Source organism: Magallana gigas, chromosome 6 (genome assembly GCF_963853765.1).
Source record: "Magallana gigas chromosome 6, xbMagGiga1.1, whole genome shotgun sequence".
Classification (NCBI taxonomy): Eukaryota; Metazoa; Mollusca; class Bivalvia; order Ostreida; family Ostreidae; genus Magallana; species Magallana gigas.
In genome coordinates, this window is record NC_088858.1 from 6,192,550 (window position 1) to 6,206,400 (window position 13,851).

Below are 13,851 nucleotides of genomic sequence, written 5' to 3' on the forward strand. Positions count from 1 at the left end.
AAAATTGTTCTGTTTACTTTTGATTGAGAAGATTTTCCCTTCGTTCGTGTTCCGTGGTTTCTCGCCTCTCTCCTTGACACATAGATTAAGTCAAGTTTTTTGGGGGATGATAGTTTTTAACATCAAGATTTGAATTATTTGCCCGAGGTTCGTGCGAATGTTGAAAATCTCGCGAGGTGTTTAAAAATAAAGTATCGACGATTTCTGGGACAAGTTTACCAAAGGATGTTCTAAAATTAAAATATAAAAATAAAACTGATCTAATTCATATGTAAATTATTTCAAAATACCTGGATTAACTCAAAATAAAATTTTCAGCAATAATTTTGATTTCTATGGCGAAACTTACCAAGGATTATCACTGAATAAGGCTTATCTTAATCTTAATAAATATCTTGACGTCACTCCCTCTTTTTGAAAACGTTGTAATTTTGTAGAATCAAGTAATTAAACTAAAGAACTTTGTCAACAAACTATGTACATTTTTCACCAAAAGTAAATTTAATATCCATTTTAGAGGCTCGTAAATAACAGATAACCAAACAAGGCTGTTTCATCAAGTATGTAAGCGATATATTCCCTCCCCGTTTCTCTCGATCCGAAGATCTCGCGCATTTAACCAGCAGATAGTCCCTCTTTGCTGTCATCAGATGTTATCTCTCTGCTTTAAAGAAAATGCGGGCTGGAAGCAATGAACACATCGCCTTTGCATTTCATCATAGATTGTTGTCGGTGATTTAAACCCCTTTTTACATAAAATTAACACAGTTTTTTCGTTCCTTTCGCTTGAATTAGTAGTTTTTTAGGTGGATTGTTCTTGGATTTTTTGGTGATATCGGTTTCTCAGGGGCGAGAAAATCCTGACCCCATGAACATAGTAGAAACACTAAATTTTCTTTTTTGCTTTGACAGTGACAAAAATAAATCAATTCATTGATGGGATGTATGTGTTACACTACATGATAAAATCAGCTGCACCTGGTTGTCTATTCTTTTGCATCCTCTCGTTGTAAAAGAAAATGAACAATTCATCCGAATTTTATCTGTGCTATGCTTATTTCAATTGTATACTAGAAGTATGAGAGAGGTGGGCTGCAAATGAGTGTTGAATACAGCCAAACTTCATGGAGCAGAAAACGCACTTTGTAATTTTTAATGTGCTCCTCGCGTTGAAATGTTGGTCTAACAGATCAAATAGACAAACAAAACTCAAACAAAGCAATAAAAAAACAAGAGTCTTTGGCTTCCACAAGTCAAAAAGCTACAAACGATGGAAATTACGGTTAACTTTAAGTTACTTTATCAACGCCTAATATTCATGTAGAATACAGCGTGCTGTAAATTAAAAAAGAATTTCGCGGCAAAGCCGAATTGCTTGTTTGGTCGCATCTTGTGGGCATATAGTGCTGGGATTAGCAGAGTTTATGACCCCTAGGCAGCACCAACAACCTGTCCCCTACCCCGAGGTCGGGATACGTCACGGGGAGGTTGACACAGCGGTTCACAAAGTCCTTCTCAAAGAGTAATGATGTCGAACGTCATAAACCATTTTATTATAGGGTGTTATATTAACTTATCTATTCTAATTTCACAACATCAGTTTAGCAAAGGGTTTTATCGGCCCGGCCACCCTGGTGAATGTGACAGTCAATGAACGGGTCGTTTGAAGTGATCGCTGTTTTATTTCCTGTAATAAGTATGGAAATCAATTTTTGATTTGATTGCCATCTCTAGTTCCGTTTGGAACATTAAATATGATATGTTTGTTAGCAAGGAAGGACTCTCTCAAAATTCAAACGCCCAAAAGATATTGACTTTTATACTCTATTTAATGTAAATTTGTGGGGATATCATAATCACCCGAGTGAAACCAGAAATTTAGAGGACAACACGTCCAAAAACACCCCCCCCCCCCGAGTCAGCCCTGGATGGTGAAGGATTTGATACTTTCAGATCACATTATAACAACTTGAAGGTCAAACCTGATTTAAGTACGATGTTGTAACTACCTTCAACCTAGGACGTTCGCGGTGGCGTGTGAATATTACGTAACGTCCCTGGAACTCTCCTGTCCTTGAAGGTACCCTTGACTACCGGGTACAGTTTTAGGAATTTTCTAATTTCAGTCTGATTTGTTGGATTTAGGATCTGATTAATCAAAGACAAGAAGACCATGTTAGTTAACACGTACATACTATACAGATTGTTCAGAGAACAACCCCCTTCTTTGCAAGTTGTCATTTCTGTGTTTTAAATAACAAATCACTTTATCTAAACAATCAACCTCTGGGCTTTAGGAGGCAAACAAGAGACTGTCAATATTGATGACTTCTGTATCAGCGTCCTACAGTCAAAGGCATTCCGCGGTTATACAATCTTTAAAAAACAAAACAATATGCCAGAAATTTTTCTGAATAGGGTGTTTTTTCTCGTTAGAGCAAAGACTAGTAAAGGTGCATATTTTACCATGCAAAAGGTTATTCTTGTTTGTATTCTTCCCACAATTTGCTCTAAGGTCTTTTTTCTTCTTCGGTCCTTTGTGTTTAGCTATATTAACATATGTATTCATCGCGGGCATATTGCTTAAAACATCTTTCTACTACTTATCGTTATACTTAACGAAGTTAAGCATTGCTGCCCCTTCAAAAAGTTCATCAAACAGATGATAAATGTCTCTGTTAATATTTATATTTTCTTTAAAAAAAATAAATGACAAAAGTTATCTTCTGCGGTCAGGATCAAATGTCGCACCATCTAAGGGCCACCTCCTTTTGCCAATTTACCAGACCACTCCAGCTAACTCCACGTATACCGCGCAGGCAATCAATTGACGACCAGCAGAAATTAAACACAGGGTCAAGTGTCACCAAGAAGTTTGTTTTTTGAGTTAAAACCCATGAAAGCTATAGTTCAAAGGTTCTATGATAAAGTTTTTCCAAAGCATGTAGGGATGTGGCACTTAAAACGGTGAATAGGTAACGCCATCGTGTTTTGTAATTAGGTTACTTAGCTATTAGTGCATGTAGTTTATTCAGTTATAAGCTCGTCCTTATGCGTGGATTGAAATGCTGAGTACATAGTAATTTTTGAAGTGGAAAATTTACTTCCAGAACTGGAATAAGCATATTAATTATACATGCTTAAATATACGTGTATATACACGAAAGAGAGTGGTCAAATACTAAGTAAATGATTCATTTTTGCACCAAGAGTGATCCACCTCCAGTTTTAATATTGTTGCCGACCATGGAGGTATTTGGTCAGAAACCAAGTGACAAACAGAAAGGCAGACAAACTGGCAAAGCCAAAACTGGAATAAATTCCAGAGCTGGATTTCGCACGTTAATTTTTTGTCTTTCAATGCACATCTATTTTTATACTCGAATAGATGCTCTCTCCTCGTATGCCAAGTATCACCTCGTTTTGCAAAAATAAAACAAAACCTGAAGTAATTAACAAGTGATGGTCATTAGCGTTAACAATGCTTATTCTGATGTGAGTGGGGTTTGTTTTCGCCATTTTATGGTGCTCTAATTTAAGCACGATTACAGCACGATATTCACTGAATTAGACATTTAAAGTTCTGTGAAGTACTGCTGCTTCATTATTATCCAGTTTCAAGAGAAGAAATTCGTTACTTACATCGTCTCTTGACCTCTAACAATATTTATCATGTACTTTAATGTCGAACCCCTTCAATCTTCACTCTGCCGTTCCATGTCCGAGAAATAAGAGGTTTGTATTCGATTGTCGTAGAGAATTATTTGATTGTAGATTCCTAAAGTAAACTGTGAAGTGTTGGTAATTTGATCGATGTAAGATGCATAGTACATGTTAGCGTGGTCTGTAATCTGAAAGCATTAAACCAGGCGAGGTCTGATTTCAGAGGGAATCGCAATCCAATAGCGACATTTTAAGTCCCACCCAGAATCTTGAGTTAGGTAAAAGCGCATCAGGCAAAGCTGATGTATAGTTTTAATCTGGTAAATATACATAATACATGTCTTTAGAGTTTTTGCGTTATTGACACTAGAACAATGTTATCACGAAGGAATTTTTTTAGGGTGAAGTAAAACCCACCCCATCCTCATCACAGCAATCTTCACTTCAAAGAGAACTCGTTTCGTAATGAAATTATAAGTATTTCGCTAGAACATAAACTTCCTTTTTATCCTTTATTAGCTGAATCCCCCTTTATGGGTCGTGGTTTCAATGACGCCTTGCTGGTAATCAAAGATCAAAAAGTTTTTCCTTCCCTCCGAACGTGTATCTATTATTAAAACTTCATAAAAAGTTCATGTTTTAATGTGATAATATTGATAATAAAAATTCAACTAAAATATTTGTGGCTGCTGAAACTTTAAGACGGGAACAATAGTGTTTTGTATTCTGTTTCCTCGTGCATTGGAAACACCAATCTCTATAAAACAATACTGCGGCGACCTATGTGTGTCTCGGTCGTTGTAGGTGTCTCGTGACAATAAAACGTGTAGGTCGCTCTGCGGCTCCTTGACACACACCACGAAATGAAAAAATAATGAACAACCAATATTCAATCAACAGCAATTGCTCTTGGTATATTTCAAGAGTTGTTTAAAAATTTTGTTCTTTTCATTATTTTCTATCTGGAGTTGTAACGAATATAGAGCGAGGGTGCAAAGGACCTAATTGTAGGTATGCTACAAAGTGTATTTTTTTTTTACTAAAGTATGATTATTTGGTATAATCAAAAAATTTTTTTTATATAAATTTGGATGGAATTTGCAAGTTCTTTTGTCGACGTAACCCTGTTTTCAAAACAAAAATCATAAAATGTTTGAACTAGGCTTCTAATATCAAGACGTTGCAATTTAAAAATAGCTGAGGTAGGAAGTTTAAGGTTAATGAAAGGCTGTTCATTAAGACCTTTAAGGATAATTTTCTTGATAAATATAAAAAAAAGTATTAAAGCATAATCTTAATTACCCTTTGAAGATACCCAGTGACAGGAATATTCAATGATACTGAATTTACACCAATTCAGAATGCCGCCTTTAAAACACTTAAATATATTTCATTCACTTTCTTTGTAGAAGTATAACTCTATATTCATTGCATTTCCTACCGACCATTATGTAAATGAGATATATTTTTAAAAACGCTAACGAAACAAATGGAACGATTCAACAACAGCCACAGTTGACAATACATCAAGGCCTGCTGTCATCTCAGTGACCTATATCTATAAACGTCTCTCCCCGGGCCGCCCCGACCCGGCGCATTGGTCCGCCCAGCGCCGGAAGTGACTCTCGTGCTGTAGAGAATAGATTTATGGTCATTTATGGTCCGTATTTGTGAAAAGTGCAATCAACTGCTATCTCAGAAAATTCTTTATTAATACCTGTGACATTTAAGCCGAATGATATTAATTATAATGTGTTCATAGGCACAAATTTTTTGAATTATGATATGTTAATATGTTCGTTTAACTTTCTTACATCTTTTAAAAAATTTGACTTATAAACAAGAGACATGCACATACAATGCGTCACACATGAACATGAACGGTAGATTTGGTTGTTTTTTGGGGTTTTTTTTTTGGGGGGGGGGGGTGTATATATAAGTAGTTAACCAAATTCTTTGGTGAGGGACAATTCATTTTCACAACACATACATGTAAGACAAATTTGTACAAATTAAAAAAAATATTCGTATTTCAATCTTTTTTTGTATTGTAGAATGAATTTTCTTACAGAAAGGTTACATAGTAAGTGGAAGAAAACATAGTTATGAATTACAGGGTAAAAAACTGGACCAAGGTTGGATCACGCGACTAATCGCAAGAGACCATCAAATGTTAAGTTCAAAGAATAGATTACATGCATAATATTGACCCCAAATTATCCTATTGCATGTTTTCTTACATAAGATTAGCAAACTTCTCGTTATGAATGGGGGTTTTAGCTGTGTCTAGTAAATGGTGCATTTTGATTTCAGGAAACGTTTCGCATTTAAACGTCAACATTTTCTTCAACGATAAGTAAAGATCGCCTTGAATAAACCCCCTAGGATCTCGGTGTATGTACATATATCACGTTTACACTCCGAATGGTACCTGTACCTGGACGCATACTTTACTTTTCTTGCATGCCAAGGTCGGGTTAAGCGTTCGTGTAAGCTTGCACAGTGCATTCTGTGATTTCACGCAAGTAGATGTGAATCAATGATCAATAATAAAAGGTAATGTCCGGTGTATTGAAGATTGTTCACCGATAGTTCTTGTTATGTCCGTTTTTAAAATCAATGTAAACCTTTTTGCCTTTTGGTCGTTCCTTACCCTTGTTAGCGGTCAGCAATATACGCGAGTTTCTCTCACCTCTCAACCCTTGCAGCGGATGTAAGTGTCAATTTTAAATGCAAGACTATAGCTGCGCACCTAAAAGGTCTCGACTTATATAAAACTGTAAAAAGATACCATATAAATTTGTATGATCTGACTAAGGATGGCACTGCAAAAGAGACGCGATGACATTATTCAACCGCTGACAAAGGCAATGTCTGATTAATGCCAGGCAGTTGCATGAAGATTGAGTACGACACCCATATTGGAAGGGATATCCAATTGACTGACGTAGATTTAATTATCAACGTGGTTACAGGAAAAGGAAATATAGAGAAACATAACCCGATTCAAGCAACAGACATTGCATGCCGGTGGTTCGAGAGTTCCTCTGCGAATGATTAAAAAAGCTGTAATTGAAGAGAAGCCGTTTAATGGATTACAAGGTCGTTTTCAAATTAAAAAGACAATATTTACGGTTCAGAGCGTATTTTATTTATCGGACAGATTTGGAGAGAGATGAATCGCCGCGCCCTAGGTAGAGGGGGATTCAGGCAGGTAATATAATGAGGCGGTGATGAAGTAGGCGATTCGGTCGATTGTTCAGGCCAAAGAAAACTTGCTTCTAATCCATCTCAGATGTAAATACTGATTATCTACACGCAAAGCCGTGCTAAAAGCACAACCGCGGTGTTCAAAAATTGTTTAAACTTTGCATGAATCGCTTTCCATCATACGGGTTCTCGTATTCGTAGCACTGCCGGTTAATCCATCAGTTGAGCGTTAGAACACACGATAATGATATTATTTTTTTCCTCTAAATATTTTGATAAGTGTACTACTCATATATTTTATTCATTCTTTTCTGCGGTGCCAGACTGTGAGTGGATGAGTAACACAAATCAGTGATTTATTTTTGTCGACTCCTCAAGATTTTGGCTTGGAGTTTATGTACTGATTTCTTTGAAATTAATGAAGGGCAGAGACTCCGTGGCTACGTACCCAAACATGCCAGATCTATCGTACCTGACAGCTTTACATCTCTCGTTCTTATTTGAAAGTCAAATCATAACTTCTGTACATTCAGGCCCAAGATTGACATGTACTATATTATGGAAAGCGGGTCACATAAATATTAGAATGTCACCTAAATTTGAATTGTAACACTGACTTACATAATTAAACAGTTTAATTTTATGTACCAGAAACATTCATCGACAAAGATATATGAATATTTCACACTTTAACGGTCATTTTTCATTACGATATGTTAAATGCCAAATTTGATTAATTATAAAGAATGACAACTTGGCTATTTCAAGAAATTCTGAAAATGAGGCTGTCTTTCATCGAGAAAAGAATGTATCAACTTCGTTGGCGAATCATTGCAAAGTATTACAGGAGGGATTTGAACTTTTAGCTCAATATTATGGTTAGCCTGTAATGGGATATTTTGAGTCTGTACAAGCAGGCCTTCTCTGAAACTATTTGATGTCAACAGACGATCAACGGATTTGGGTTTTAACGTTGCAGTCTAAAAACGCACACAAAAGAGTGATTATTACAAGAGAGCCTAAAGTGGGTTGTTTGATAGAAAAAAGACAGTCTTTTGTAATTACTAGGTCAAAGATGGAATAGTTGGGGATCCCTCTCAGCAAATCCTTGTCCAAGACCGGGTATTTACTCAGGGTTTAAGATTCGTCACTCGTTAACGACCCAGTCTTTTAAAATTCTCTCTGGTTATTTAGATAAAATATATACCATACATGCATTTTATATTCAGATGTGCTTAATGTAATCGAATAAATATTGCTTTGGAGATTAAAACAGACCAAACATAACACTGTTCTTTGAAACATCAATAAATCTTTCATGTCTATAAAAAGATAATTCTCTCTACAAAATCTGGTACAGATTTTTTCCATTGTGTTAAGTCTATATGGGTAGAGATATATAAATAGTTACAAAAATATTGTTCATCGTTGAGAATAAAAACAGTTTTCTGCTTTTAAATACAGATTATTCACAGTTTCATGTCCATTCATATTTGTATTCCTGGTACTTCAATATTGTCTTTTAGAGGGGATGCATTAAATGTGCAGGCCTCTTGAAGTCATTTCAAGTCTGTAAGTTAAAACTTTCCTGAGGTAGAGTAATATAAAAACGTCGTGGGTCCGCCGTCAATGAGTTCTTTTCTGTCACAAACACTACAGCATTGTCGTGATTTACGACATTGACATCATTTACAATCATTTACAATGTAAATCAATAAAAATAGATTTAGCCATAAAAAAATTAAAAGTTTCGTCTTGAGACATGTCATATCACAAAATAAACAACGGTCTTTGAGGATGTTCGCTGATTATGCTATTAAGTAAAAAACTTGATTGCAGAAATCCGAGTCAATAGTTATCTGACCCCCGAAACACTGAGTATCTTTCGAGGCATCCAACAAAACACGCCACTGAATCAAAAACCTCACTTCAATTGTCGCTTTGAACCAGTTTGGTCCTCTGATATAACTGTAGCTTCCCCTGTTAAATTGAGCAAGGATTAAGGCTAAGCGTATCTTGTCGCACGTTGTTTGCATCACTTGAAGCTGAGCATTAGTTTGAGATCGAGGCTAGGTCGAGAATCACAGGTCCTGCTCGTTGTTAAAGCTTCTTTACGTTAGCAGCAGATCTGAGCTTGCGTCTAGATCTAACTGAACAAGGTCAATATTAGCTGCTAGAATGTCGTCTGCATCATCGTCACCTAGAATGTCTGCATCGTCAGGTGGTATCAACTCACCGTCAGACGGACTTAAGCACTGTTCATCGCCGGAGGAAGATAGACTGGAAGATCGGAGAGAAGATGCATCCGAATTCAAATCATCGTCATGACCCAGAGTCTGCCTGAGGGCCGAAATATAGTTCATTGCCAACCTAAGCGTTGTGATTTTTGTAAGCTTTGACGTTTTCCCTGCTTCTATATCGGGTAACACTTTTCGGAGATCCTCAAATGCGTCGTTGATTTCCACCATCCGTCCCCTTTCGCGCGCATTTGCTGCCTTTCGCCTGTATTTGCTGAGCGGAGGTGGTTTGGCTTTTGGCTTCGGTTGCCTCGGCTCTCGGCGTTTGCGTTCACTTTGCACTCGATTTACCAAAGTAATGTTCCTCAAGTTATATTCTGCGGACGCATTTTCATCGTCCAGTTTTTTCTTTTTTCTGGAAGATCTTCTAAGGTTACAATCCCCATCTCGGACAATGTCCATTTTATCGGACTGCTCACTGGAAGAACTAGAGTCCTCGGAGGTTCCACAGTTCTTACACTGAATGTCTTGGAAGTTTGCTTCGTTTCTATCACACGGTTCTTGTTCCATGATGATACCTGGACTGTCACTTTAAAAATCACTACACCTGTCGGTCGACAACATTTATATATACATAATACTACACTTAAATTTGTGCTTCTGTCAAATAGAGAATTCAGGCGATGCGCAGTGCGCTACTACGGTAGCTCAACGATCCATGTCCGTAAATACGGCCCGGTTCAGCTTTTATACTGAACGAAACCAACCAATTGGAAGGGTTTTAAAAGAATTAAATAATTCATTCATACTCCGCCCCTTGTAAATTCTTTTGGTAGTGTTTTATCAATGGGAATAATATTTACCATACAATCCTTACAAAATACCTCTCTTTATAGCCCTTCTTATGCTATGATACCATCACCAGCTTGTTTTGTCTCCAGCCCCGCGGGAGACGCTTAGAAGAGATTTATCATTAAAAGACAAACATCATGTTCTTCTCTCAGTCATAATGAACGATAGACTCTCTCTTCATAGAACATTGTCCGAAGGCTGCAAGCGATGTCTCCAAAGGTTACAGCGCAACTAACAGAAGGACCTTCAAGTATATCCTTCATGTAGACCTTGCATGTTGACAAAACCTTTCTCTGAACATTTGTTTTAACTTTCTTTCATTTTGTTCATTATATAAAGATGAAATAACTATAGACACTGGCGGTACAGGTGTATGTTGGACCCGGGCACTTTTAATCACCTGTGACGGAGTCACTTCCTTGATGAGTTGAAGGGGAAAATGAAAATTAAAAATTAGACCCTTGTTTTGAAAAATATTCTTAATATTACACAAATTTTTCAATGCCATATTCTATGACAAAAATGGAAAGGTTGGCTTTTTGACACCTTCCATCTGTCAAGCCGCCAACCGAGTTTTTTCCACAGACCGAGGTGTTGGAGCAAGGTGTGCGTATGACATGGACCAATGCATGTGCAGACCGAAAGAGGTCACCGCAGGTGAAGGTGAAAGCACTCTGTTAAATTATTTAGCCCCCTCCTTTCTCAGCAAAAGAAAATCTCGCAAATGTACACATCATTCTGAAACATCAAGTGACGTTGTAATGACTGCTCTAGTTGAGGTTTAGCTTGCAGGACTTAAAAGGATAGAGACGGTATTGCCCGACTCCGTGCGCTCCAGTGGAGATCCCTGGGAGGAGGAGAGCCAGCTCAAACAGTCACAGCTTGTTGTCTTTTAGGGGTTGTTGATCGGTCCTCGATTGATGAAGATGTGTGTACAGATTAGTTTCAGGAGACTGGATTTTGTGTCAACAGAAGAACTTTTAATTGATTATTTTTACGCCTAACTCCACGTGACGTCCCGTCCAGTTGCGAGATAATACCGAGGGCATGTTCTAGCAATCCCAAAGATTAAGGACCACTCTCAATAGTCTGCGCCTTAATTACGTCTCAGCTAACGTGCAAGTGCCCGGGCAATTATTACTGAACTGCCTTGACAAATGGGGGGATCTTTTCAGAAAATACGTTTCGACCGTAAAAGATTTAATTGCGCAAAAGTTTAACAATTCTTTATTTGTATACCATAATTGTTTAGGGATAGTATTTTATACATTTGGCTAAAAATTCATAAACATGAACTTAAAGTTCAGGTGAACCCTAACTATTATGTATTAGTGGGTACATGTATACTATTTATTGGAAAGATTTCGATCAAACCAGATATTTATTGAATTACCGTTAAAGCAGTTATAATCTATGTGATCAATGATTGCAATATTGTGTTTGAGTTCTAAGATCATGCAATGTAATGAACGATATCGGACAATTTAAAAAAAAATGGAAATATATAATCATTATGAAGTAATACAATGATGTTAGTGAGAAAAATCGTTGCAGAAAGGTCGCTCGTCATACATGATACAAGCGTCGGAATGATCGATACAAGCGTCGGAATGATCGACTCAGCAAACTCAGACGGTGCTCTGTTATTTTATGATTCTTTTTAGCAAATATAAACTCAACATGAAAAAGCCAAGTACTCAGGGAAATAAAAAGAAGCAGGCAAATGAGTACTGCAAGGAAATTCGGACTTTCTTCATTTCAAACAAGAGAAGTTTTTTTGGTGTGATGCTTCTCAAAACAGAAATTTCATTTCTCATATGAACCATGTCAATAAATTTTGTGTGCTTTAATCTATAAATTGAGATACAAAACAACATGCACTAGGGCGACATACTTATTTATACAACTCTACGTTTTTTTACCTTTAAAAATGCATTTGGAATGTTCAGTTGCTCACAATAAAAATCATTAAATGCTCGTGATTGAATGTGTATATAGCTGCGATCTCAAAATACATGCCAATTTTGCAGAAATATTTTTTTTTACCAAAATGGTTCTGCTAATACGTGTATATAAAACAGTCTGAATGATGTTTTGTACCTTTCCGTTCTTTTCAATTTGTTGTCACCGTGATTGTAAATTTTGTTGTTTGCCTGTTGTCATTTTTTGTACACTTCGGATGACGATGGATTTAATCTTTGTGATGCTAATGTATTTTGTTAGTTTTGAATTTCGCAAGGTGGGTGTTAAATCAATTTACAATATGACAATGGTCACTGAGCTGTTAACTGACGGTGTCCAAATTATTTTTTCCTGATACTTAAGCTAATGTGGTGTTTTCTAATGTATTTGACAACTGCATGTTTGAAGAACTATCGGTGATGAAGAAAGATAAAACGACAATGCGTTGTTTTGGATGATGCTTTTTTTTTTATAAATATTCCAGTAAACGATTCGTTAAATTTAAGGTGACGAAAGTTGTTGTTGTTTAATATTTGCTTGTGGTTTGGGTAATTTTTTTCTTGTCAATTCTCGCGACCACACTGTGAAATTGCTCTCTGTGATCACAAAGTCTGAACATTTTTCAATCTAAATTAAAATTTTAATGTAAATATGAATTCTTTCCATGAAAATTAAATTTCAAATTGTTCTTTTCATGGTGGTAATATCGAGAAAATTATGTATTCAAGCTACACGTGTGCATCAGTATGAATGTCGCTCAGAATCCAACTAGGACACGTTGATTATCGTTTTGCGGGAATACAAGTGGCATTTACAAATTGTTTTCTTTTGGTGGTTTTCATTAACCTATTCTTGGGATTTTCGTTATGAACTGTCACCATAAAATTGATGAAATTAATTTCTTTCTAAAAGTTTTTGTACTATGAATACAAAATATTTTCTGGTATAATTAATTTTTTTTGTTATGATCATCAATATTCACTGCAATTAATTGATTTCTAATGTGGTTAAAGATTCAATGAGGAAAAACTTAATTGTACAAAGGACTCAGCCTGCTTCTTATTGGTCCCTATATACTAAAACTTATCTATTCAGAAAAATAAACAATCCAATTTTAATAAATCTGTTTTATAAATATGGACACATTTTCTCCTCAAAACTAGTGCATTGTTGATTTTCAATGCCTCGATGGATGTGTATACACTTATAATACATACAATTAATGTTAAAAATTCACGTACAATATACTTCAATGGACTTCAAAAGCATGTCTTCATTGCGGTAAACGTTTTAGCCATACTTGACCATTTGGTAAAAAGCTATATATAAAAAGTTGTTGTCAACTAAGAATTATGATATTGCACATAAATATTGGCAGGATTTGTAAAGGCCCAATCCCCACCCTCACCCACCCCAATTTCACATAAACCAAATAACCCTGCGTGGTTGACCAGCACGTAAATGATACAGTTACACAGCCTTGGACTCTGACATCTTAATAATATGAAACACTTGCTGTGTTCCTATGGATCATTAAGCGGAAGATGGCCATTCCTCACGCACTCCGTAATACATAATGTCACGACGGAGCTTGGAGTCTTTTTTACGTCTGGTAATTAAGATGAAAAGTGTTTTCACAGGGGTTGAGGGTTGGATATTTGAGGGGCAATGTGACTAATGCCCATTTTCCTTTTTGTCGGGGGTGGCGCGGTAAGAGCTTTAGTAGGTAGACCAGTTGTAGGTCTGTAGCTGCAGGTAGACATGACAGAACATAGCATACACCTTACAACATCGTACTTTAGTGTGTGAGTTTCAGCGTAAGCGTGCGTTACACAAGCAGGAAGTGTTAGATCTTCTCCAACAGGTGCGTGTGCTCCACGCATGCGTTAATGGAACGATATGGCATTTGCAGTTCAAAATTCATACA

General features: G+C 36.6%; 1 protein-coding gene across 1 annotated transcript; it reads right to left on the bottom strand.

The window, feature by feature from the left end:
• Window positions 1-8,165: 8,165 nt before the first annotated feature.
• LOC105343328 (helix-loop-helix protein delilah) lies at window positions 8,166-9,880 on the bottom strand. The gene has a single exon (XM_011450646.4). It carries the CDS (start codon window positions 9,678-9,680, stop codon window positions 8,985-8,987), a length of 696 nt encoding a protein of 231 aa, XP_011448948.2. The 5' UTR covers window positions 9,681-9,880; the 3' UTR covers window positions 8,166-8,984.
• Window positions 9,881-13,851: the final 3,971 nt, after the last annotated feature.

Coding starts and splice junctions, on each gene's coding strand:
- LOC105343328 (XM_011450646.4), bottom strand. CDS start 9,680: ATGGAACAAGAACCGTGTGATAGAAACGAAGCAAACTTCCAAGACATT.